This window comes from Heptranchias perlo, chromosome 22 (assembly GCF_035084215.1).
Source record: "Heptranchias perlo isolate sHepPer1 chromosome 22, sHepPer1.hap1, whole genome shotgun sequence".
NCBI lineage: Eukaryota > Metazoa > Chordata > Chondrichthyes > Hexanchiformes > Hexanchidae > Heptranchias > Heptranchias perlo.
The window spans coordinates 44,828,505-44,854,425 of record NC_090346.1 but is presented as its reverse complement, the minus strand read 5'-3'; the positions used below and the strand labels follow the sequence as shown (position 1 = coordinate 44,854,425).

Sequence of the window (25,921 nt, the reverse complement as noted above, 5' to 3'; positions counted from 1 at the left end):
TGGAAATGGAAACGTGACTTTGAGTGATTATTGCTACTTTTCTCTCAGGATAATGTTGTGTTTTCTGTCGCTCCAACTCTGCTCAAACCGCACCAATGAATCTGCGAAGAATTGCCATGACTGGGTTTCATTGAAGTTACAGAGAAAGTGCTTAAGTTTCACAACTACTCTCCTTTCCCTTTACCTGCTGGCTAAGTCCTGCCAAAGTTGCAAATGATACTCTCAAACCCATCTCATTGAGAGATGTTAATAAACCAAAAAAAACAACCCACAAACTGTGCACTCTCTGCCCATCTTTCCACATTTCTCTTAGGAAGATTCCATGGGAGACAGCCCCGACTCCAGTGATAGAACTGTAGCATAAACAAGGCTGTCAATGATATGGAGACCTTCCCTGATAGGTGACTCTTCTATGGCACAGTGTCAATAGCGACAGACATAAATGGCCACCTCTGGTGTGAGCCATGCCCGGTAGTTGACAGTCCAAGCTTTGAAGGTGAAAATTACCCCCACGGTTTCCCTATTATAAAAAATTGATGCAGGGTTTTAGTCCATTGTGACATGTTGACATACGGGTGTTCCATTATAAAAGCGTAACAGAGGAAGGCAGGTTAATGTCTCCAGGAAATGCATGCCATATGCAAGATTGTTAATAACATAATATATAGATTTAAACTTCAGGTTGAACGCTTGTAACACAGGCACAGACTATCTGCCGTTCTGCATAGGAAGTAATGTTCTATAAAAGTGATGAAGTGAGGTAATTAAAACTTATCAAAGAATAAAGAGGCAATTTAAAATCCAATCTCTGCATTTAAACTGCTGAAAGGCATTAAAAGAAAATAATGAACAAATATTTAACAACATGCATAATTAAAAGGAACTCTAAGTGCGGTTTTATGAAAAGAATGATCTCTCTCACTGAAATTGGCCAATTGAGCAGAAACAATAGAAAAGTATATACAATATTATACATTTATTTTTTACAATACTCATTAAAATAAAGAGATGACTCGTGCTTTGCAGCACCATGGACTTGTCAGCTTGGAGCTTATCCAGGAATTGGAGCTACGGCTGTACATTCTCCTCTGATCCCCCAGTCATTTAACGCTATTTCTGCAGCAATATATGCACAGGGACCAATATAAAGGACTCACCACTGCATTTATCTCTATTCTTGTGCTGGGAGGAGCAGAGAGGCTGTTAACAAATATATCGTATATCTCGTCTCGTAATTATCCTAACCCTCCCCAAAAATTCTAACGATGCTACCATATATGAGTGATTGCTAATTTTTTTAACCAAATTAGCTTCCACGGTGCAATAATGTCCATGATTTATGGCAAAAAACTCAACCTCAGCTAAAAGGAACAGATTGGCCCACAAGCTGTTCAGAATAAGTAATCTTGGGCCCGATGTTATACAGCAGCCATCAATCACACAGAAGAGTTTTGGAAAAGACATTAAACCAATGTTCCGCCTGCCTTCTCAGGAGGACATAAAAGATCTCATGGCACTATAATGAGGAACAGCAGGGGAGATCTCCTGGCCAATATTTATCCCTCGTCCAACATCACTAAAATAGATTATCTGGTCATTATCTCAATGCTGTTTGTGGGATCTTGCTGTGTGCAAATTGGCTGCCGCTTTTCCTACATTACAACAGTGACTACACTTCAAAAAGTACTTCACTAGATGTAAAGCGCTTTGGGGTGTCCTGAGGTTGTGAAAGGCTCTATATCAATGCAAGTTGTTCTTTTACGTTACATTAGTTCTGAAACCCAATATGTAACTTTCAGCTGAATGTTATATTGATGATCTGGACTGTGTCGGAGCAGGTCAGACTCGTACACGTTGGAAGCTAGGACCTGGGGGAAAGCCTTAGCCACGTTCACTGGTATTTCCAAGCTCTGGTCTTTTACTGCTTGTAATTTGCAAAGCGTCATTCAGCCCAATCCTTCCTGGCACAGTTCACGAGCACTTTCCTATTTCCTGACACACTTTTGCTGATTGTCTCACCTCAAGGCCCCCTAGTCCCCAGCCTCTTACGTTTCCATATTTAATTATCACCGAAGTCTAGAAAGTGTCTTATATTTCTGCAAATCACATCATTTTTCTTTCCATGAGGATTTATTCTCCCAGTCATCGTCACCCTCCCCCCTAACTCCAAACTGTTCCAGATCCAAGTATTTTGCTGTACTGAATCAGGAGGCAGTTAACTCCAGATTTCCAGTTCAAAGATTCTTCTTTACTTCATGGCGGCAAATTGTAACATCAGAAGGCAAGGTGCATGCAAGGTTCCGACCATATAGTTGTGCAGATGACGGGGAGGACAGATAACAGATAACAGTCCCTCGGTCACAGATCACGCAGAGTTCAATTGCCCTGTCAACATTGCAACAGGTCATGGTTGCAATTGTATGGCAGTATCTTCAGCTTGACACACTCGAATGATTGGACCAACACTATTACACCATTCAGCTCTACGAGTGTGACGTCCTTCACTAAAAAGCAATTTCCCTTTGACTTGAGGAGAAAGGAAAACAGCAATGGGATTTGGTGATTAGCGGCTGACTGACAACAGCAGGATTGTAAATGGCAGAAAACCTGGACAGTAATCCCATTGAGGGAGTAATGAAAAGGGAGGCTTCCAACAGCTGTTGCTTCTCAGAAATTGGAGGGGTTACACGTCTGTCCGTCAGTCAATCAAGACTGACTACAATACAAATAACAGCATCAATAGCTACACAAACTACTGTCAGCCATGGCTCAGTTGGTAGCACTCTTACCTCAGAGTCTGAAAGTTGTGGGTTCAAATCCCACTCTAGAAACCTGAGCACAAAATCTAGGCTGACACACCCAGTACAGTTCTGAGGGAGTGCTGCACTGTTGGAGGTGCTATCTTTCACATGAGATATTAAACTGAGGCTCCATCTGTCCTCTCAGGTGATTGTAAAAGATTGCATAGCACTATTTCGAAGCAGAGCAGAGGAGTTCTCCCTAGTGTCCTGGCCAATATTTAACCCTCAAACAACATCACTAAAGCAGAATATGTGGTTATTATCTCATTGTTTGTGAGATCTTGCTGTGCATAAATTGGCTGCTGCGTTTCCTACATTACAACAGTGACTACACTTCAAAAAAGTACTTCATTGGCAGTAAGGCGCTTTGGGATGTCCTGAGGTCATGGAAGGCGCTTTACAAATGCAAGTCTCTTTCTTTCTTACACTGGGTCAATTATAAGTTCGTGCATGTTAGGATTTTTCAATGATATACGGTTGGTTTTTGATGGGATCAGTGAACAGTTTAGGTATTCTGGTTTTGGTTGGATTCAATCTTTACTCTACCAAGTTTTCCAAGCCAAATCCTGTCTCAATTAAAGAGCCAATTCCTCCTCCAGTTCAACAACATTAGAAGTTCGCTCAGTGCCAACTCGCATCTCATTCCATGTCAGCATTCAATATAAAAAAAAATCAATTTGAAACTCTCTCAAAACCAATACGACAACAACAAGAACAGCTTGCATTTATGTAGCGCTTCTAGTGTAGTAAAACGTCCCAAGGCTTCACAGGAGCATTGTCAGATATAAACTGACACCAAGCTAAAGGAGATATTAGGACGGGTGCCTTAAAGCTTGGTCAAAGAGGTAGGTTTTAAGGAACCTCATAACGGGGGAGGGAGAGGCGGAGAGGTTTAGGGAGGGAAGCAAGTAACTTGGGCATCCCGTTTAATTTGACAGAGTTCCATGAAGCAGCATTCTTCGCTTGGAAATGGAACTAGGGAAAGCAAGTGCACTCTGCGTTCCTCCAACTCTGGCCTCTTGTGCATCCCTCACTTCCTTCGCCCCACCATTGGTGGCCGCGCCTTCAGCCGTCTAGGCCCTAAGCTCTGAAATAGTGGTGTGGGATCTTTCACATCCACCTAAGAGAGCGGACAGAGCCTCGGTTTGATGTCTTATCTAAAAGATGGCACCTCCGACAATGCAGCACTCGCTCAGTACTGCACCAAAGCACCAACCTTGATTACGTGCTCAAGCCTCTGGAGTGGGGCTTGAACCCATAGTCTTCTGACTCAGCGACGAGAGTGCTACCAACTGAGTGAAGGCTGACACCCAAAAATGTCCACAGACTTGGTACTGGCCCTTTTAAGGACCTAAATGTGCAGTATTCAGCCAGAAGTGCCAAGTAGATGATCCATCTCGGCTTCCTCCCAATATCCCCACCATCACAGAAGCCAGTCTTCAGCCAATTCGATTCACTCCACGTGATATCAAGAAACGGCTGAGTGCACTGGATACAACAAAGGCTATGGGCCCCGACAACATCCCGGCTGTAGTGCTGAAGACTTGTGCTCCAGAACTAGCTGCGCCTCTAGCCAAGCTGTTCCAGTACAGCTACAACACTGGCATCTACCCGACAATGTGGAAAATTGCCCAGGTATGTCCTGTCCACAAAAATCAGGACAAATCCAATCTGGCCAATTACCACCCCATCAGTCTACTCTCAATCATCAGCAAAGTGATGGAAGGTGTCGTCGACAGTGCTATCAAGCGGCACTTACTCACCAATAACCTGCTCACCGATGCTCAGTTTGGGTTCCGCCAGGACCGCTCGGCTCCAGACCTCATTAAAGCCTTGGTCCAAACATGGACAAAAGAGCTGAATTCCAGAGGTGAGGTGAGAGTAACTGCACTTGACATCAAGGCAGCATTTGACCAAGTGTGACACCAAGGAGCCCTAGTAAAATTGAAGTCAATGGGAATCAGGGGGAAAACTCTCCAGTGGCTGGAGTCATACCTAGCACAAAGGAAGATGGTAGTGGTTGTTGGAGGCCAATCACCTCAGCCCCAGGACATTGCTGCAGGAGTTCCTCAGGGCTGTGTCCTAGGCCCAACCATCTTCAGCTGCTTCATCAATGACCTTCCCTCCATCATAAGGTCAGAAATGGGGATGTTCGCTGATGATTGCACAGTGTTCAGTTCCATTCGCAACCCTTCAGATAATGAAGCAGTCCATGCCTGCATGCAGCAAAACCTGGACAACATCCAGGCTTGGGCTGATAAGTGGCAAGTAACATTCGCGCCAGACAAGTGCCAGGCAATGACCATCTCCAACAAGAGAGAGTCTAACCACCTCCCCTTGATATTCAACGGCATTACCATTACTGAATCCCCTATCATCAACATCCTGGGGGTCACCATTGACCAGAAACTTAACTGGACCAGCCACATAAATACTGTGGCTACAAGAGCAGGTCAGAGGCTGGGTATTCTGCGGCGAGTGACTCATCTCCTGACTCCCCAAAGCCTTTCCACCATCTACAAGGCACAAGTCAGGAGTGTGATGGAATACTCTCCACTTGCCTGGATGACTGCAGCTTCAACAACACTCAAGAAGCTCGACACCATCCAGGACAAAGCAGCCTGCTTGATTGGCACCCCATCCACTACCCTAAACATTCACTCCCTTCACCACCGGCGCACTGTGGCTGCAGTGTGTACCATCCACAGGATGCACTGCAGCAACTCGCCAAGGCTTCTTCGACAGCACCTCCCAAACCCGCTACCTCTACCACCTAGAAGGACAAGGGCAGCAGGCACATGGGAACAACACCACCTGCACGTTCCCCTCCAAGTCACACACCATCCCAACTTGGAAATATATTGCCATTCCTTCATCGTCGCTGGGTCAAAATCCTGGAACTCCCTACCTAACAGCACTGTGGGAGAACCTTCACCTCATGGACTGCAGCGGTTCAAGAAGGCGGCTCACTACCACCTTCTCGAGGGCAATTAGCGATGGGCAATAAATGCTGGCCTTGCCAGCGACGCCCACATCCCATGAATGAATTTTTAAAAAGTCTCATTTCAATTCCCACTATTCCCACACACCCAGACCTGTAGCTACTAGATACAGAGTGAACCTGTTCAGAGCAAGTTCCTCTTCAGGTCAATTGTGTTACTGAACTTTATTTTATTTGTAACATTTAATGCTGTTACAATTTTGGGTTTTTATAGAACTGATTTATTTCTTAACAATTTCGAAGCAGACTTAATCCCCCCAATTGCCAGAAGCAATACTTTTTATAAAAGGGCAAATTCAGCGATGCTGTACATCGACTGTGGAACTTCACAAGGCAGAAGCATCAGTTGGACAAAGATCTATACTGCTACAGCACCGACTGTCCAGTCCTCGCTCCCTCAGTGATTTTGGTCTACAATCTGCTTTTGCAGAGTTGCATGACCCACAGGATTAACAATTACTCTTGTTTGCAATAATATGCTTGCTGCATTAAATGTGGTCTAATGCTACACTATCATAACCATCTCAAATGGAGATATTGCACACAGAGCACACATACAGCCGCTAATGTACAGTATTTAAATAGATACATGAAGCATATATCATTTGGTAAAATACAAAAGACAATATTAAATAAATACAATGAGAAACTCTTAATGGGTTAATTACCTTTCATAAAAATCACTTTGGAAGCAATAAAATAGTCTTTTAGGTTTTGGAAAACAAAATCCTGATTGTTTGCAAAGCAAATTCAATAGTTTTGTTCCCCCATACCACTTTTTCTATTGGTGTGATGTAAATTGAAACAGGTTATTCAAACATAGGCACAGGAGTAGGCCATTCAGCCCCTCAAGCCTGTTCTGTCATTCAATTAGATTGTGACTAATCAAAGTGAGCCTTTTGTCTGCTAAAAAAAGAAATGATTGGAATAATGTTTATGAGCACTGAATTATTTTGTAGGCAGGTTTCCAGAAAAGTAATACAAATACCACAGTCAAACTAGGGGAATCAAGGGATATAGGGATCGGGCGGGAAAGTGGAGTTGAGGTCAAAGATCAGCCATGATCTGATTGAATGGCGGAGCAGGCTCGAGGGGCCGTATGGCCTGCTCCTATTTCTTATATTCTTATGTATATCTAAATCTGCAGCTGAAAGCTCAACCGGATTCCCATGATCTAGTCAGTAGAAAACTCCATTTGTACTTGTTAGCTTTTGCTCATTGCACAAACTATCAGACATTTATAATGGATAAACTGTTCATTCAGCCAGGAAGAAAGCCCTACAATTTGTGCAGATAAAGTTAAATCAGTTAATCACTCTGATTTTAGAATTAAATGAGCCCTGTCCTATCACTTGAACAGCCACCAACTAAATTCTAATTAAACATAAAACAAACAGGTCGACATTTTTGTATTAAATGCATTGTGTTGCATTTTCAGGTTACTTTTCTTAAAATCGATTTACTATTGTGTACAAAGTTCGGGATCAATATGTTAACCGTGAAAATGTCAGTTCAAGGCAAAGGAAAGTTTAACTCTAGCCTTGCTTCAAGCTTGCTGATTCTGTACTCCTGTCCCCTTAGTCCTGCATTCATAGTTCAATACCCCACTAAATGGGATAATTGGCATTATCCCAGCCATTCGGTATTTTAAAGATCTGCATCATATCTCGATTTTCCTCAGTGAAAAAAATCTATACAAATAGATAAGTGTTTTAAACTCTTTAATCACCCTAGTTGCTCTACTCTCAACCTCTCCCCAGTGCATTAATGTCCTTTTGAATGTAATGTATCCAAAGTTATGTGCATTGTACCACATGGAGTAGTCGAGGTGAATAGCGTAGGTGCATTTAAGGGGAAGCTAGATAAGTACATGAAGGAGAAAGGATTAGAAGGATATGCTGATAGGGTGAGATGAAGTATAGTGGGAGGCAGCTCGTGTGGAGCATAAACACCAGCACAGACCAGTGGAGCTGAATGGTCTGTTTCTGTGCTGTAAATTCTATGTAAAATGTGCCCCAATTAATGAGCTAGCCAGAGTAAAAATAACTTGCTTCAACTTATAATTAATTGCCCTTGAAGTGCATCTCAGAGCATAATTTGTCTTGGTGATAACAGGCTCACACTGATTAAATACCTTCAGGGTATGTTCAATATGCACTCCCAACTCACTTTTGTTTTCCCACTTCCAAGTATACCTGCCCATTAATTATACATATTTCGGGATTCCTGTTCCACTGCACACTGTCTATTCATCTGCATTAAAATCCATTCTCCATTACATTCCTCCCGCACCTTCCAAGAAAATTGCTCAGATCCACTTGAATCCTTTTAATATCATCTGTACTGACCAGCTGGCCATAATGGTTGTTATCACCCACACATCTGATGCTATTGCTTGAAATAGCCTCTTCCATTTTGCTTATGGAAAGTGTACAGGACAAGAAAAGAATCCCCTAACACACCACTACTGGCCACCGTTCAACAAAAAGAGCCTTCATCTCTTTATCACCTTCTGCTACAGCAGATACACTGAGATCCTAAGTAACAAGCAAAGTCTGAGTGAAATATAAAAAAGCCGTGCAAGATAACGAGCTATTGAGTAATTTAACAAAAGACTCTTGATTGTGTCACCGTAGCATCAACAATTACTCTTCCATTCATCTTTATTTTTGAGTTGCACCATCCAGTTGTCCTACTATCCCATTGGATATAAGGTGAGCCACCTACACCAATCCAGAGACAATTTAGCAGCCTTAACAATCACGGTAAAAACAAAAGCAGCAGGTATTGGATTTTTACAATCATTTCAAAAAATGTTTTGGAAAAAAAACAAAATAGGTAAGGAGGTGTAAGGAGCTGAGTCTGCTAACCTTATAATGTCGATATGTCCATTCTTGGCAGCCAGGTGCAGAGGGCTGGTACCATTGGGATCAGTGATGTCCCCAGGCTTTGCTTCAAGCAGGGCAGCACACATGTTACTGCTAAGGAGTAACTGCACCACCTAAATGAAATACCCAAGATATTCAGTGAGCACTGAAATTGAAAGAGGCAACATACTGAACAAGAATAGAACAACAACAACTTGCATTTATATAGCGCCTTTAACGTTGTAAGACGTCCCAAGGCCCTTCACAGGAACGATTATCAAACAAAATTTGACACCGAGCCACATAAAGAGATATTAGGACAGGTGACCAAAAGCTTGGTCAAAGAGGTAGGTTGTAAGGAGCATCATGAAGGAGGAGAGAGAAGCGGAGAGGTTCAGGGAGGGGAATTCCACAGCTATGGGCCGAGGACGCTGAAGGCACGGCCGTCAATGGCAGAGCGATGAGAATTGGGGAATGACACAGCAGAGAATATGAGAACTGGGTAAGGTAAGGATCATCCTTGGGGCTGATCTCCTAGCATTTTATATATCATTAGGGTTGATGCTCAGTTCTGTGGCTTGTACTGTAAGCCAGGAATGCTCTTTTGCAATTGTCATGGTAACAAGGCTCGCTGTGCAGATGGAGCTCTTGCATATCTCTTACATTACTGCATCATTAAATGAGCTTATCAATAGAGTTAAGACTCTCTGGTCTCTAGACACTTCTGTAGATTTCCTGCATGAAGGCAATGAATTGCTGGCTGCTCTGGAATACGATTGCATAATTTCTAAGCATATCGCTGGTATCTACGGACATCATCACCTTTTGTAACCTAGTGTAGAGCCTGTTCCCAGGCTCACAGCTTACATAATTCAGAGACAGGACAGTCACAGGTGTTGGATGCTACTGAAGCAATACAAATGTATCAACAGGAACATCTGAAATCTGCTTGAATCCCAAAAATGAAGGGTTTGAGTTGTAGAAAAGTGGACATATTATAAAAATTTGTTGCATTTCTTACCGTGATTGGACAAAATAGTGAACTTTCTTAAGTATGGTATTTTCAGAGGACTTTGTGAGCAGGGTCGGAATAGAACATGTGAGAATTCCACATCACCGAACTGGAAACGGTCTCGAGGAATTTGGAAGAGAGCGGCAGGAAACAGTGGACTCCTCCCCATCCCCCTCTGTGCCCCCAGAACAGGACAAGACCAATTTCTCAGAGGAAGACAGTGACGTTCTGGCAGAGCAGGTCTTAAAACGGGCGACACCCTGACATGCACGTATTCAGACTTAACCGAAAACCTTAACACCTCTTACTAAAGTGCAATGGTTAATTCCAACGAGAAATAAAGTACTATCATAACCATAATTGCCAACTTACTGCTCTGAACTTACCCCAACTCTGCCAAATTCACAGGCCAGGTCCAAGGGCGTCTTTCCAGCGATGTCCACTATACACGGGTTTGACTGATGCTGCAAAAGCATCTCGGACTAGCACAAGAGAAGAAAAGACATGCGATTTAGCCCGGTACTTTGCCATTGCACACTATCACTGGAAACCCCATTAACATGCGTAAACAGGTTATCAGCAGAACTTCTGTCGAAGCTCCGATGATGGAGAGGGAGAAGATCCAAGGGAACTCACCCCTCATCTCTTCAAACGTGAATAGCTTGTCAAATCACTCTTTGGTGAAGAAACAGAAGCGTCCACACTAGGGTTGCCAACCTGCCAGGATTGTCCTGGAGTCTCCAGGAATTAAAGATTAATCTCTAGGACACTGCTGTGAGCAAATCCAGGAGAAAAATCATAGGAGCATTAAAGAAAATGGTGTGTTTGTTCCATTTTCTTCGAGCACTTTTGTTTATTGGTTCTAAAAATATTGGAGATGGGGAAGTAAGGGCCTTTTGACTGACAGGAGTCATCCAATCGACTTGTGATGGGTCTGCTGGTTTTCCAATTGGTGTGGGAAGGTTGGACGTGGGAAGGCTGTGATGTTGGACATGTCGGGTGACCAATGGTGTGAACATGGGGGCGGGGTGGTTGTAGGCGATAGGACATGTGATGAAACCTCCAGGAATAAGTCCAACCAGAGTTGGCAACTCTAGTCCACAATTGCGGGAAACTCTTTGGAGCATTTAGTCCCAGACGACACAAGACAAAAATAAGCTTGTCAGATATTATATTGTTATTGGATCACAGTAAGACCGAGGTCATTCCTTGGTATGATCATTAGAATGTCAATTAGCAAATCAATAGGTCAGTGGGTCCATCCAGTCATTAGGTGAGGCATATAGACCAGGTTTGATCCCTAGTCTGTGCCGAGTTAGCTGATGTCTGACAGGTAGCACTTGGGTACTACGATGAACCTCAGAACCCTGTATCAAGTTGGGCAAGACGCTTGTGGATGTCACTGAGGACAGGATTGAACTCAGCTGTAAGAGCCTCAACAGTTAAATAGGCTGATGGCACTCAATGCTAAAATTCACAAATAGTGACCATAATTGGGTATGGTACTGGAAGGTGTCTGTGTAACATAGACGAGCAAGTGGTTGACACCTTCAGGTGAGAAAGGGAGAAAATTAGCAACGAGAAGTAAAATAATACAGTAAAATAAATAAATACAACACTTTTGTTGACTTTTGAGTACTAAGGTTGATTGGTAACATATGAAGTACATATAATTTGTACCATGCAACGTCAGCAGAACTGAGATGGATGAACATTGTATTTAAGAATCAAGGGGGGACACAGTGAACCAGACAGCACATCCACAGTCACAAAAACATATTTTATCCTGCAACAAATGGAGAAAATTGCTGTATTATATTCTTTTTATATGACTTTAGACAGACAGAGTAAATGTGAATTGAAGTTGGCTGTGGGTAGGTGTATCTGCCCTTTGTCTGAGTCATGGGAGTGGCCAATATACCAAGCTGTCCTGACTTATCCACATTTTAAGTGAGAGGCAATCTGTCTTTCCTTACCAAGCTACTAGATGAAGACTGAAACCCAGATATCTGCAAGGATGATCTGGAGATGTGGATGTGATAACTTTGTCCTAGAGGCTATTCTCATTATACTTAGTCAAAACATTAATAGATGTGTAAAACCCGGACAAAGTGTGAACAGGTCCTTGCTAAGTGATTCTATTCACTGGGTGTACCAATGTGTCTTTGAACTTGATTTATTGACAGTTCTTCATTCAGAGACCCTTTGGTCTGAAACACAAATGGTTCAGCCTTTGTTCAGTTTTTGGAATTGGCACATGGACTCCACGTGATAGGCCGCACTATTGCCTCACACATGTACGAACATTGCATCTGGAAGTCTACGACAAACTGTTTCCTCCAAAAGTCGTGCTGATTGTTGGCATTCTCCTCTATGTTATACCATCATTTCAAATGCTCGTTAGTCCTGTGCTATTAATAGCACACACAACACTGCCGGCTTCAGTTCAGAGGAGTCTCAGTCTGCTTATAGAAATTTCCCCTTTGCTGTGTACACAATTTGAAAGTTTGGGAGGAAGCATAAATCATATCAGTATGCTCAGGGTGTATTTTTAGGCCTTGCCTGATAATAAAGGACCCAGTGTTGTTGACCCATTGGTGAGTGTAGCAAACGGTCAGGATATACGAACATACGAAAACAACAGGCAGGAAAAGACCAGCTGGTCCATCAAGCCTGCCCCACACTCATGATTCCTAGAGCATCCTGACTAGACACTTGCTCCCCCTTCCCCCTGGAGCCATGTAATCTTCTGGGAGAGGCAAAAATCAGGGAAAAACCCAGGGCCAATAAGGGAAAAAAAAACACTGGAAAATTCCTCTCCCACACCCCCCCTCAGGCGATCGAAACCAATCGCAGAGATCACACAGACCAAGTGTTCCTTATCTGTTAATCGACTTACCTTCTATATGATGCGATCGAGAGAAACCTAACCTGGAATTTACAAAGGAATGTTTTCATTCATTGTTTCTTTCAAGGGATATGGCGATAGGGCGGGAAAGTGGAGTTGAGGTAGAAGATCAGCCATGATCTTATTGAATTGTGGAGCAGGCTCGAGGTGCCATACGGCCTACACCTGTACCTATTTCTTATGTTCTTAAAGTGAGCCGAGTGCTAGATTTGTGCCATGCGGACCTGAAGAAGTAAATAGTTCCGACTCTGACAGATACGTTTATTCATCAGGACTGAAAGCATTACTTGCTGATGTCATTAAACACACAACATTACCGGTAGCTTCCTGACACTTCAAGACAGAACAGCTGCTCATAGCTACATAAGCCAGACTGTTTGGTGCCAGGCAGCCCTCATTACACTTGGATCACAATCCTCAAAGGGTTAAAGGTGTTACTTCTGATCCCGTGCAACACAACATCCTGTTTGAGATCAGTAAGATGGTAAATTCACATCTATTCCTTCCAGACAACGTCACGCACTGCCAGTTCCTACAAATATTTTCTTGATATTTCACCTGTCATTTATCTTGAACACAACATTGCCATGTGTGTGTGGTGTCACAAACAACATAGTTTATCCTCCTCAGTGGCATAGGTCTATATTTAGGTTTGAACAGATTGCGTTCCATATAGCCGTAACCCAGATTTCCATTTAGACTTCGGTCTTCACTTTGCATGGTGCAAATAATAACATTTCACACACGTGTAACATTCCCGTGATTGAAATGCACATCGACCAGATGCAACCCAACAGGAACTTTAATAAAATTATAGTCATTAAGAAAAAAAATGAAACAACATTCCACAGATAATAACTCATGACGAGAACTTGGTGCCAAGCTGGGGGTTGTCTGCATCATCGCGACTGGCTGGGAAAATTTTTCAATTATCTTAAAACCATTTAAGATAATTGGAAAAAATGCCAGGGGGGGAGATGAGGAGAATTTTTTTTTGCGCAGTGAGTTATTATGATCTGGAATGCACTGCCTGAAAAGGTGGTGGAAGCAGATTCAATAGTAACTTTCAAAAGGGAAGTGGATATATACTTGAAAAGGAAAAATTTGCAGGCTGGGACTAATTGGATAGCTTTTTCAAAGAGCCGGCACAGGCACAATGGGCTGAATGGCCTCCTTCTGTGCTGTGAGACTCTATGATTCTATGTGTAGAGAACACTCAGATAATTCAAGTTGTAAAAGGAAAAGATTGAATGGATCGTGTTTTTTTTTGGAATGTAGCACTGTGGCAGGATGCATCGGAGTAGAGACTCATTGTGTCCAGGTTTGCTTCTCAGATTCGGAGATTCATAAGTCCGTATGCCATCTTGGCCCCTTTATGGATTACTGCCTCATAACTACAAATGGTGCGCTGATTGGTACATAACACATGGTACATGATACTGCGACTGAAAGGATTAAATTATGAGGCCAGGTTGCATAGACTAGCCTTGTATTCCCTTGAGTATAGAAGATTAAGGGGTGATCTATTTGAGGTGTTTAAGATGATTAAAGTAGTGATAAGGTAGATAGAGATAAATTATTAGAGCTAGACTGTTCAGGGGTGATGTCAGGAATCACTTCTTGACAGAAAGGGTAGTGGAAATCTGGAACTCTCTCCCCCAAAAAGCTGTTGATGCTGGGGGTCAATTGAAAATTTCAAAACTGAGATTGATAGATTTTTGTTAGGCAAGGTTATTAAGGGTTAGGGAGGGTAAATGGAGTTAAGATACATGATCTAATTGAATGGTGGAACAGGCTCGAGGGGCTGAATGGCCTACTCCTGTTCCTAACTTCCTATGTCTGTAAAATCAGAGCAATCCTCAAAATAACTATTGAGTTGCTCGGGAAGATCCATGTGCTTAAAAGAGGATTATATGGTGGAGAGATTTATGAAGTAACGTCTTGCTAGATCTGTGCAGCAAGGAGATCTGTGGGCGCAATTGTACAGTGAAGGGATTTTATTAGAAACCTACATTCCACTCTAATCCTTCAGGGGTTACAGCAGTGTTTCAGCACCAAAGTACAAAGAGGTCAGAACATTGCAGCTTATTCAGAAAACACTTGGGTTATAGGAAGGCTGAATGGGGCCATTCATTTTAAAATTCCATCAGGGTAAATCGTCGTGAAGAATAAAAGTAATTGGGAGTAATTTTGACTTTGGGTAAGGAGTCTTACAACACCAGGTTATAGTCCAACAGCTTTATTTGAAATCACAAGCTTTCGGAGCCTTCCTCCTTCGTCAGGTGAGTCAGGTGGGTGATAGTGTAAAACGGGAGCTCTCGATTCACCTGCCGGTTATACATCTCTCCCAATTTAATGAACGGAAATGTAAACCGGGAGAGGCGGCTGAATCAATATCGCCCGTTTTTGCACAGTCGGCAAAAGTCAAAATTACCCCCCCCCCATTGTGTCCACAGTCTCAAAGCTGCAATGTTCAGAGTTAACAGAACCAGGAGGATAAGAGGCTGAGAACAGCACGGAGGAATTTCTACAGAGGTTCTCCCGCTCTCCCACCGTAACTCCAGCAGAAACCCCGGAAAGATGGCGCACGCGAATATCTACTTCCAAGGCTCTTCGACAAAGTTTTGGCCAAGAAGCGCCACAGAAATTCACCCCGAGATGTGAGGCCAGTAACTGAAGCGAGTGCTCTCAATAACGCCACAAACTCCTCTTGTAGAACATGGTCAGAATGTACAGATTGTATTACTTCCTTGGTCTGGTAGGCCAGATTATTGTCTTTATAAAATATACTGTTTACCAGTTGTGTGGTTTTGAGTTAAGGACTGTAGAGTTGCCGTCAGGAAAAGTAAGTGAGACAGGTGAAAGGTTAAGAGAGTGCTTGGCTCAATGGGTAAACGTACTCTCTAGCTCTGTAACCTCCTCCAGCCCGACATCCCTCCAAGAACTCTGCGATCTTCCAACTCTGGCCTCTTGTGCATCCCCCACTTCCTTCGCTCCACCATTGGCGGCCGTGCCTTCAACTGTATAGGCCCTAAGCTCTGGAATTCCCTCCCAAGCCTCTTTGCCTCTCCACCTCTCTCTCTTCCTTTAAGGCGCTGCTTAAAACCTACTTCTTTGACCAGGCGTTTGGTTACCTGCCCTAACGTGTCCTCCTGTGACTCAATATCAATTTTTATCTGATTACGTGAAGCGCCTTGGGACGTTTTACTACATTAAAGGCGCTATATAAATGCAAGTTGTCATAGAATGAAGAAAATGCCAGATCAATCCCCAGCCTGTGCTAAGTTAGCTGACCTCATCTGGGTAGTGGTCGGAGTGTTATAACTGGCTTTGGCATCTGAGCTAAGGAGGGAAAAATCAGTCTGGTTTTCTGCCTCTTACCCACCGACCCCTGTGTGGGCCTGCCTACGTGTGTGTACATGTGCGGAGGGTTGGATGAGGACAGGATCAGGTACAGCTGTGACATCCCTCGCGGACAACAGTTCTGCCAACACTCATTGCCAATACTAAGAATGGCACTTGGGTGAAGTACTGGAGGGCATCTTGAAACCATAGTAGTCGGGGCTGCCCAAGGGAGGAGGGGAGAAAAGGAAAGAAGTTGGAAAACATAAAACTGGTTCTCTCCGAACACCCCGGAGGTTTATTTTTGGCCACAGGATATAGGAAATACAGTGAATAGCAACGTACTTAAGTAGCAGCAAAATACTTTAGAGAGTTGGAACGTACAGAACGTGTGCAGCACTGCAGTTGGGCAAAGGATGTCAAATGTATTTTGGGTAGAGAGATGATACTGACTAGGTCAGAACACCCAAGAGGCAGGATCCAAATGAAAAAGAAGATAAATGTAAATAAAATTCAGTGCTCATCAAATTGAGTTACTGTGCAACAATAGAGAGTGAAGAGCTTGCTTTAATATTTCATAGATAAGTTTTTGAACAGAATCAGATACTTGAATTCCCTTTGCTAGTACAAATGAACCAATATCTGCCTGCAATTTTTGGGACGGATTTGAGGTGACCGTCAATCAGGCATGATGGATTCATCTAACCCTATCAACATATCCTTCTATTCCTTTCTCCCTCGTGTGTTTATCTAGCTTCCCCTTAAATACATCTATGCTATTCACCTCAACTACTCCTCGTGGTAGCGAGTTCCACGTTCTCACCACTCTCTGGGTAAAGAAGGCCCCGATATTTACGAGGAGGTGGGGAGGGAGCGGGGGTGGGGGGAGAGGTTTAGCGGCCCGAAACCCGGAAATGCGGATTCTCGACAGTCCTGCCGAATCTGGACCTGATTTCAATTTTTTGAATCCGTTTCAAGGCCGCAGCCGGGGATCGGAATGGGAGGGAGGGAGAGATCACGGGTCGGGGGGGGGAGTCAGAGATCGCGGGTTGGACATGGTGGGGGGGCGGCGTCCAATTAAGGGGGGATCTGATCAGGCTGGGGGGGGTCCAATTAAGGGGGGATCTGATCAGGCGGGGGGGGGGTCCAATTAAGGGGGGATCTGATCAGGCGGGGGGGGGGGACAATTAAGGGGGGATCTGATCAGGCGGGGGGGGACAATTAAGGGGGGATCTGATCGGGGGGGGACAATTAAGGGGGGATCTGATCAGGCGGGGGGGGGTCCAATTAAGGGGGGGATCTGATCAGGCGGGGGGGGTCCAATTAAGGGGGGGAATCTGATCAGGCGGGGGCAGGGGGTGGTCAGATCAAGAATATTTTCAGAAAACAATCCTGTTTCTCGGCAAATGTTGATCATCTTTATTCATAATGATTGCACCTTAACCTCTTTCCTGTTGCGAGATTAAGATTGTAATTTAGGTTTGCTTGGGGGCCAGGGGGAAGCTCTCCTGTCCCTCCTGGTCCACAAGCAGTGCTGGAAAGGCACTTAACTGTTCCATTCAGCCACTCGCGTCTCCCTTCAGCTGCCGGGTTTCCAGGGGGCCTGGGAAACCCGGCCGGCAGCCGTTAAATCTAAAACACAGCTAAAATGTGAGGGACGCTGCCTCGTTCAAATATTTAAATTTGGGACCCACCTCCAGAGAGCAGGTTAGTCGCCCGCCTCCCAACCCGCCTCCATTAAAACCGGAAGCGGAGGTGGGTTGGGATTGGGTTTTCTGTATTTTTTATTTTTAACCCCCAACCCCCCCCCCCCCTCTATTTGCCCATCCTGGGGGTTAAAATTACTCCTGAAGTTTCTCCTGAATTCCCTATTGGATTTATTAGAGACTATCACATTAAAGGCCCCTAGTTTTGGAATTCCCACAAGTGGAAACATCAGGGGGTGATTTTAACCCCCAAGAACGGGTGGGTTGGGGGCGGGTGGGAGTTGAAAATAGTTTTTTTTTGGGTCGCAACTGCAAAATTTTCAGACTTTGCATTCCCAGTGGGAAGCCTGGACTTTTACGTTCCCAAGTTGAACCCAGAAATAAAACCGGGTTGCAGTCGCGACCTAAAAAACTATTGTCAACTCCCATCTGCCCCCAACCCACCCGTTCTTGGGGGTTAAAATCACCCCCACCTTCTCTACGCCTACCCTATTAAACCCTTTCCGAATTTTAAAGCCCTCTATCACTTTCTCCATTGCTTCTATATCCTTCGCTTTCATGAAGAAAACAAGCTTTCATACAAGTAGGTTAAGTCAAAGCAAGGACAGAAATGCAGCCACACAGGATTGGCGCTCTAGACCGGCAGCATGAACGACAGCCACTTCAGCCTCTGCTCTTCAGAGAGGAATTGCACTGCGATTCAATCAGCTCCATCTGGAGATCCCCAGGGGCCATTACTCACATCCTTGTCGAACAGAGAAACAAATCCTTCACAATCATACCAGTTAGCACAGAAACCAGCAAAGCGACATCAGATTTCTTCCTGCTCGGGATCCTCCCAGCAATGTCCAGAATTCCTCGTCATCGTGCAGCAGCTGAGCTCCGAACCCATTGCGGGTTTCGAAGTGACAGTGCTCGGGATCGTGGAGCTACCGCTCCCAGAATTGAAATTTCAGCTCAAAGGCTTGTACTCAATCAGCAAGTCTGCTTAGTTACAGCCACACAACTTGACAGTCAGCCCATGTAAGTGACCTGTAAGGTCAGCCAGAAAGGCTTCTGGTTTACCAATGGTGTCATACTACTTTTTTATCCGTACCTGCGTAGTGAACCATCCACAGTGAGATGAGATAAGCTGAGTCCAAGATAAACCTATACTCTGAATATTTTCTTCTTCCAAGTTGGTCAAAGATGACCTCACCTGTGAAAGTGCTATGTACATGTATCACTTCAAGCAGTTCCTTAGTTACCGTAGAATCTGCACAAATAAATAAACATTGTCCATTGCACAGAGTCAGAAATGTCTGAGGGCAAAGAAAAAGAAGAGGCAGTGGGCCTTGTTAGTTCAGATGTACGTATCTTGTGTGAACCACTTCCGTGACCTGCCAGTTATGTGGGTCATCACACCACGAGCATCCACAGCTAAATCATTGACATTTTGTGATATTTTGAAAAACATTGAACTGGAAGCAAAAGCTCTTCATTTAGCTCTCTGTTTGACCTTGCCTGGCATTTCCTTCCTGTTGGACAGAACTTTCGTGATGGAGATTGTCATCTCCACTCTGTGACTCAGCCTCTTGGTAAAGCAATAGCTCTTTGCAAATGAGATCAAGTAGGACACTTTGAGATTCCAAAAGGGTAAACCAGTTCCCGTTTAGTATCAAAGGTTTTCCTTTCCTCTTGGTTGCCATTGTTGAAAGAATATCAAAGAATGTCAAAATCCTGGAACTCCCTACCTAACAGCGCTGTGGGAGAACCTTCACCACACGGACTGCAGCGGTTCAAGAAGGCGGCTCACCACCACCTTCTCAAGGGCAATTAGGGATGGGCAATAAATGCTGGCCTTGCCCACATTCTATAATCCCCTGTTGTCTGCGGCCATTAGGTTCACCCAGTTGGAGACTCAGGAAAGACATGGGTCTTTCTGCAGCAGAAAGGAGACATTTAAGAGACAGTTAGACTGTTTTACATGTTAACATAGGACTCCATCCACTGCTCCGAATGGAAATACTGATATATTTGATTTGTAAACAGGCAGTAAATTGGAGAATGGATCTGATCTGCTATGCACAACCTTCAACAGTGACGCCCACATCCCATGAACGAATTAAAAAAAGAACTATGGCTGAAAGGCACAGACTACCACTTCCGGTACACAGGTGGACTATTCACAAGGCAGTTTATTCATACATGGTTGATTAGATGGCTGCAAATCCACAGCATTGATTTTTTGGCAGGGCGCAGCCTAAACATGTTAATATTATTTTGAAGAACAGCTGCAATTGTAGAGCAGGTTGTAAGCCTCCAGGGCTGTGCGCTTGCCATTGTGAGGTGCAATAGTGAAAGGAGTAGTGCTGCAGAAGGGGAAAACTGGGAGCCACAGCTGGGAAATGAAACACCACGGCCTAGAAATTCCAGTAACGATCCTTGCGCCTGAGTGGGTAAGCCCGAGGCACACCTGATATTGGACCAGCAGTTAGGCCGCATGTTTTCCAGTTGGCTGCGCTCAGGGCAACCCAATTTTACACGGGGTGGGCCTCAAACAGGCATTAGGCCCCCTTATTGCATATGCAAAGGGCTAACGCCTGATTCAGGCGCTGGCCCCGGACGCCTTTTTTTTTTGCCTTTACCAATATGGCGGGCGGCGCACTTCCAGCTCATAATGAGCAGATGCTTCCTGCACCCTCCCCCACCCCGTATTGGAGGCTTAGGTGCCTGTTTAGTGCCTGAAAAACGGGCACAGCGCTATCGAATTTCTAGGCCCATGTTTCTCTATTTTTTTCTTGGAAACACCAAGAAAGTAAACGGAGCCAGTACATGACAATTAAAAAAGAACTCACTTATAACGAATTATCTTTTGTCAAACAGATGTAGGGCTGTATTTTACTCATGACTACACAAGAGCAAGCCAATGCAAGCCTTAATTTGACCCATTCCTTTAATAATTCTGGACACAATTTGGTGGCAGTTGTGTGGAATAGATGAAGGTTGTACATAGCAGATCAAACCCATTCACCAATTTACTGTTTACAAATCAAATATATCCGTATTTCCATTCGGAGCAGTGGATGGGGTCCTATGTTAACATGTCAAACAGTATAATTGTCTCTTAAATGTCTCCTTTCTGCTGCAGAAAGACCCATGTTTTTCCTGAGTCTCCAATGGGTGAACCTAATGGCCGCAGACAGCAGGGGATTATAGAATCATAGAATCTTACAGCACTGAAGGAGGCCATATCGCCCATCTTTGAAAGAGCTGTCCAATTAGTCCCACTCCCCCTGCTCTTTCCCCAATCGACCTGCAAATCTTTCCTTTAGGAAGTCACTATTGAATCCGCTTCCATCCCCATTTCAGGCAGTGCATTCCAACATCTTAACAACTCGCTGCATTAAAAAAAAATTCTCCTCATCTCCCCTCTGATTGTTTTGCCAATTATCTTAAATTAAGGGGCAACAGGGGATAATTTACCACTTTACATGGTGTATTGGAAACTTGACTTTGTTTCTACATTTAGAACAAATTGATGACATGAAAATTGACTACAGACTGTAGTCATAAACATGAGAAATTACAGATGTACACAAACAAATTACAGCTATGCCTGGGGCTCGTCCCTTCCCTAGGGAGAGAGGTTAGCCCATTAAATCAGTTCAGTTCGAGAATAATTCAATCATCCTTTCTCAAGTCTGGAGAGGAACAAACAATCATTAAGACAGAAAAATTCTTCCCTCACCACTTCATAATGTCCGTGCTGTGCAGAAAGATGCAACGGGATCTGCCCTTCGTCTGATTGGGAGTTGACACTCGATCCTGCCTTTAGGAGCATTTTCATTGGCTCAGCCTTCCCCTGCCATGCTGCGTAGTGTAACGGTCTCATTGCTACAACCGAAAAGTGTGGGGGAGGGGGAGGGGGAGGGGGAGGAAAAACAACAGGATTAAAGCTGACAACACAACCCAAGGGGCACGTTAGTGATTTTTTTCAACGCTGCTAAAGTTAATCATTTTTCATATATCATAGCTGACAAAGAGTCCCATAAGGATTAGACCATGAATATTGGATCCTATTCCTTGTCGCACCTCAATCGGGTCCTAAATACCATGAAATACAGTCTCTAGTTTGGTCAAGTTGCATTGTGCCCAAATGATGGACTTCACATTCAACCAATAGCAAATAAACCCCCCGGGTGAAAAAAAAGCAAACTTTCCTGTTCTTGTATTTTCTTACGTTGTTATAAAAACGTATTAATTTAGTTACGCTGCGTAAAATGCTTATCTTTCTTGAGACAGGATTTGCAGAATTGAAATAAAATTCCGAAAGGTGAAAAAAGTGGAATCCAAACCTCCAAATAGTCAAATCTAAGCACAAAGAGGGAAAAAATGTTGTTATGCCTCAGCATTTCTGTGCAGTGAAATGATAAATTTATGAAGACATTTTTCAACTAGTGATTAATTCTCCCCTCTGAATATTCAATTAACTTGACTGTATCTCCTCGAAACTTCATGGAAATATGCAAATTATATTAAGATTTATGCGTGGCGGGTGACACATTTACTGCCAGGTTGAGTTTGCATCCATTATAACTCTCGAGCACTGCAAAATTGTGCATGAATCCATTCAAATAATATTTTTCCAACTAATTTTTCATTTCCATGACAACTGAACTCTTGTTAGAGGTGTCAGCCATGGCTCAGTGGGTAGCACGCTTGCCTTTGAGTCAGTAGGTTGTGGGTTCAAGTCCCACTCCAGAGACTTGAGCACATAATCCAGGCTGACATTCCCATGCAGTACTGAGGGAGTGCTGTACTGACAGACATGCCTTCTTTTGTATGAGATGTTAAACTGAGGATCCGTCTGCCCTCCCAGGTGAACGTAAAAGATCCCACAACACTATTGGAAGAAGAGCAAGGGTGTTCTCCCTGGTATCCTGGCTAATATTTGTCCCTCGACCAACATCATTAAAACAGATTATTTGGTCATTATCTCATTGCTGTTTGCGGGAGCTTGCTGTGTGCAAATTAGCTGCTGCGTTTCCTACATTACAACAGTTTGACCGGACTTCAAAGTACTTCATTAGATGCAAAGCACTTTGGGACATCCTGAGTTTGTGAAAGGCAGTATAGAAATGCAAGTTCTTTCTTCTGAGAATGTTACTCTTTGTTATTTTAGGAGCTCTGGACGGTGCCTATAACAGTGCAGCACCCTGTCACTTCACGGAAGAAAAGCAGTTTATAACGGGGCATCGGATCACCAGAGTTAGGGACTGCAACAGTTCTGCTCTGAAACTTTACCCCTTATGTTTGATATAACAGCGGGTTCAATGCCACAGCAGGTGCAGCATGAAACTTTCAATGAAATTTTAATTTTTTTTTTAAAACCTCAGTTTCATTAGAGCCAAGATAAAAATAATACACTTGTTGCATCAATGACAGTATCACCTTACTGGTCATATCCTCCTCTGTGGTGAAATATCTTGTAAAATGCTTCACTTTGGCAACACTATCCCTTCCTTATGCCAATCGTGACACTGATCGACTCTTGTCCCATCGGTCCTCCTGAGCAATGGGACATATTCAGTCAGACTGTGAGACCCAGAAGCAGTACTGATTATGTCACATGACCTCAGGTCACTGGAGATCATGAATCTTTTTTTTGATAAGGTGATTATATATCTCGTTAAAGTTACTAAACAGCGTGCAAGACGCGAGCTAGTAAAAAATGATTCAATTGATATCATTGGGATGGGCATAATGCATTCACCCTTCAAACTCATGGGGAATATCAGCCCGCTAACACCAAAAGGTCGGTTTCTTCACCCCTGTCTGTTCTGAGTTAACTTGCCCTGTTAGCTGGGGTGAGGGTTGCAGGCTAACACTCATAGAAACATAGAGAATAGGAGCAAGAGTAGGCCATTCGGCCCTTCGGGCCTGCTCTGCCATTCAAAATGATCATGGCTGATCGTCTAACTCAGTACTCTGTTCCCGCTTTTTCCCCATATCCCTTGATCCCTTTAGCCTTAAGAAATATATCTATCTCCTTCTTGAATACATCTAATGACTTGGCCTCCACTGCCTTCTGTGGTAGAGAATTCCACAGGTTCACCACCCTCTGAGTGAAGAAATTTCTCCTCATCTCGGTTCTAAATGGCATACCCTGTATCCTGAGACTCGGTGAGTGATTTTGCAGTATCACTGCGCTTGTCATCGGTTCTACTTTTTATATTGAAAAATGTCTTTCCCTTTTATTTATACTCCAATTTTCTCCTGTACTGTTCTGAAGACATTGACTCCTTGCTGGGATGTGCTTTCATGGGCACCAACAGTCTTCCAATATTTCACCCAAGTAGTCATTATCAACATGTGAGTATTGATGGACTGTTCAACTGTGGGGGGCATCACATGCAAAATTCGACCCTTCCCTCACACAATATCCACAGTCATACACAGTTGGCAGCAGGTGTCACTGAATGGTGTTCAGGAGCAGTAACCCAGACAGCTTCTTCCCCTCCCTCATCCAGCCATTTGCAGCATCTTAACTGTTGTGCTGTCTGGAATGAATTAACTCAAGTCAGAACAAGGATCAATCCGAGGACCTTTCTGACTCACTTCCCAACTCAATTACACATTAATCAGTGGACCAGATATCGAGGAGATCTCCGCATTGCTTATTCTATTCAGGTCAAGTTTGACCAGAAGAGGCCAAATGCACATTATCGATAATGTATGGAAGGTGTGAGAAAGTTAAAATGAAACCGGCCGTTTAAACATTGCCATTGGTGCCTGTGTGAAAAAAGCATGGGGGTAATTTTGACTTTGGGTGATGGTGTAAAATGGTGGCTATCGATTCAGCTGCCTGTTATACATCTCTCCCGAGTTTCATTTCCATCGACTTCAACGGAAATTAAAATTGAGAGAAAAGTATAATGGGCGGCTGAATCGATAGCAACCATTTTACACTATCGCCCAAAATCAAAATTACCCCCCCTGTGTTGCCATAGGCACCTTTACCACAGTGTATGAGGCACAGTTTGGTTTAGATATCCTCTAGCCTGACACAAATCTCTGTGACTGGTCCAGTGGTCCTGGTAAGTGTCCAAATCACATTTGGGAATGGTTCCCATTAGTTCAGGTGCGAGCTCCCTCGTCCCTATAGAACACCATCATCTTCCTTCCCTGAACTACATTCAGACCTGGACCTAGACATAAAGAACTGTAATTACCCTCGAACTCCACAGCCAACTGTGCCACCTGGCATTCAGAGGCTAGTTGGTAAGATGGAATTCAAACCTATCAATAGGCCAATCTATGATAAACAATTAACAGTAATGATTAGGTACTGCCTTTCAGCCCGACTCACAAAGCAATTGAAGAACATTTGCAAAGAATTTTTAAAAATTGTAAAAACAAAGAACACAATAGTGAGAGAAAACAATGTGAAATTACTAGTGCCTTACCCAAAATCACTTCATTTGTACAGAGTAAACTTTGTGTGCGAGGCATTTGGACAGTGCAGTGAAACCATTCCTACAAGGTATCACTGTGATTCCAAGCAGAGTTTGCTCAGCACATAGAGCTGTTTGTTACTGGGCCGAGAATTCAGCAATTACATTGGAATCTGTCTAAGGAGAAGGTAGAAGCCATACAATTGAAGACATTTGCGTCACCTTTGTTGTCCTTGATATCCACTGTAGACTGGGCTTCAATCAACAGAGAGATGAGTTCGGTATTCCCATTGAGGGCAGCGTGATGCAGGGCGGAAAATCTGCAGAAGCAAAGAATGAGAAAGACTTTAACCTGACAAAGAACAAGATAGTATTTAACATTTGTTGGTTCTCCTGGTGCCTCAGTTGGTTTAGAGAGCAGGAAATTGAGCCACACGGACCAAAAGGTCTCCGGTTTCATTACCCCTGTCTGTTCTGAGTTAACTTGCCCTCTTAGCTGGGGTGAGGGTTGCAGGCTAGGGACAGGAAAATCAGCCAAGATCAGCCTATTCCTGACCCCCCGTGGGAGAACGCACCTGTGCAGTTTTCAGGTGCAAGCAGGGTCTCAATTGTAATGGCCACTACAGTCAAATAGCCTGTCAACGCTCATTATCTTGGGTCACACATGAAGAATGAACTACTTGGACAAGTAACAGAGGGGGTACTGGGGGTGCCTGTGGAATCAGACCCCAACATGAACCAGCACCTTTTGGAGCGGAGGGGAGGAAAATCTTCATTTGGCCTACAACGTTTAGGCTTCTGAGTAATCTGCTCTATAGGCCAACAGCCCACAATGAGCATTAAATTTC

At 43.8% G+C, this 25,921-nt stretch overlaps 1 protein-coding gene across 2 annotated transcripts in view; it reads right to left on the bottom strand.

Annotated features, from left to right (window-relative positions):
• caskin1 (CASK interacting protein 1) overlaps positions 1 to 25,921 on the bottom strand; it is a 442,509-nt gene that overhangs the window by 98,486 nt on the left and 318,102 nt on the right. For both annotated transcript variants that reach the window (XM_068003445.1, XM_068003444.1), the window contains exons 3-6: positions 25,296 to 25,393; positions 21,368 to 21,513; positions 10,068 to 10,163; positions 8,673 to 8,803 (exon numbers count right to left, since the gene is read on the bottom strand). In XM_068003445.1, the coding sequence (XP_067859546.1) occupies positions 8,673 to 8,803; positions 10,068 to 10,163; positions 21,368 to 21,513; positions 25,296 to 25,393 (471 nt within the window). The remainder of the gene's footprint in view (positions 1 to 8,672; positions 8,804 to 10,067; positions 10,164 to 21,367; positions 21,514 to 25,295; positions 25,394 to 25,921) is intronic.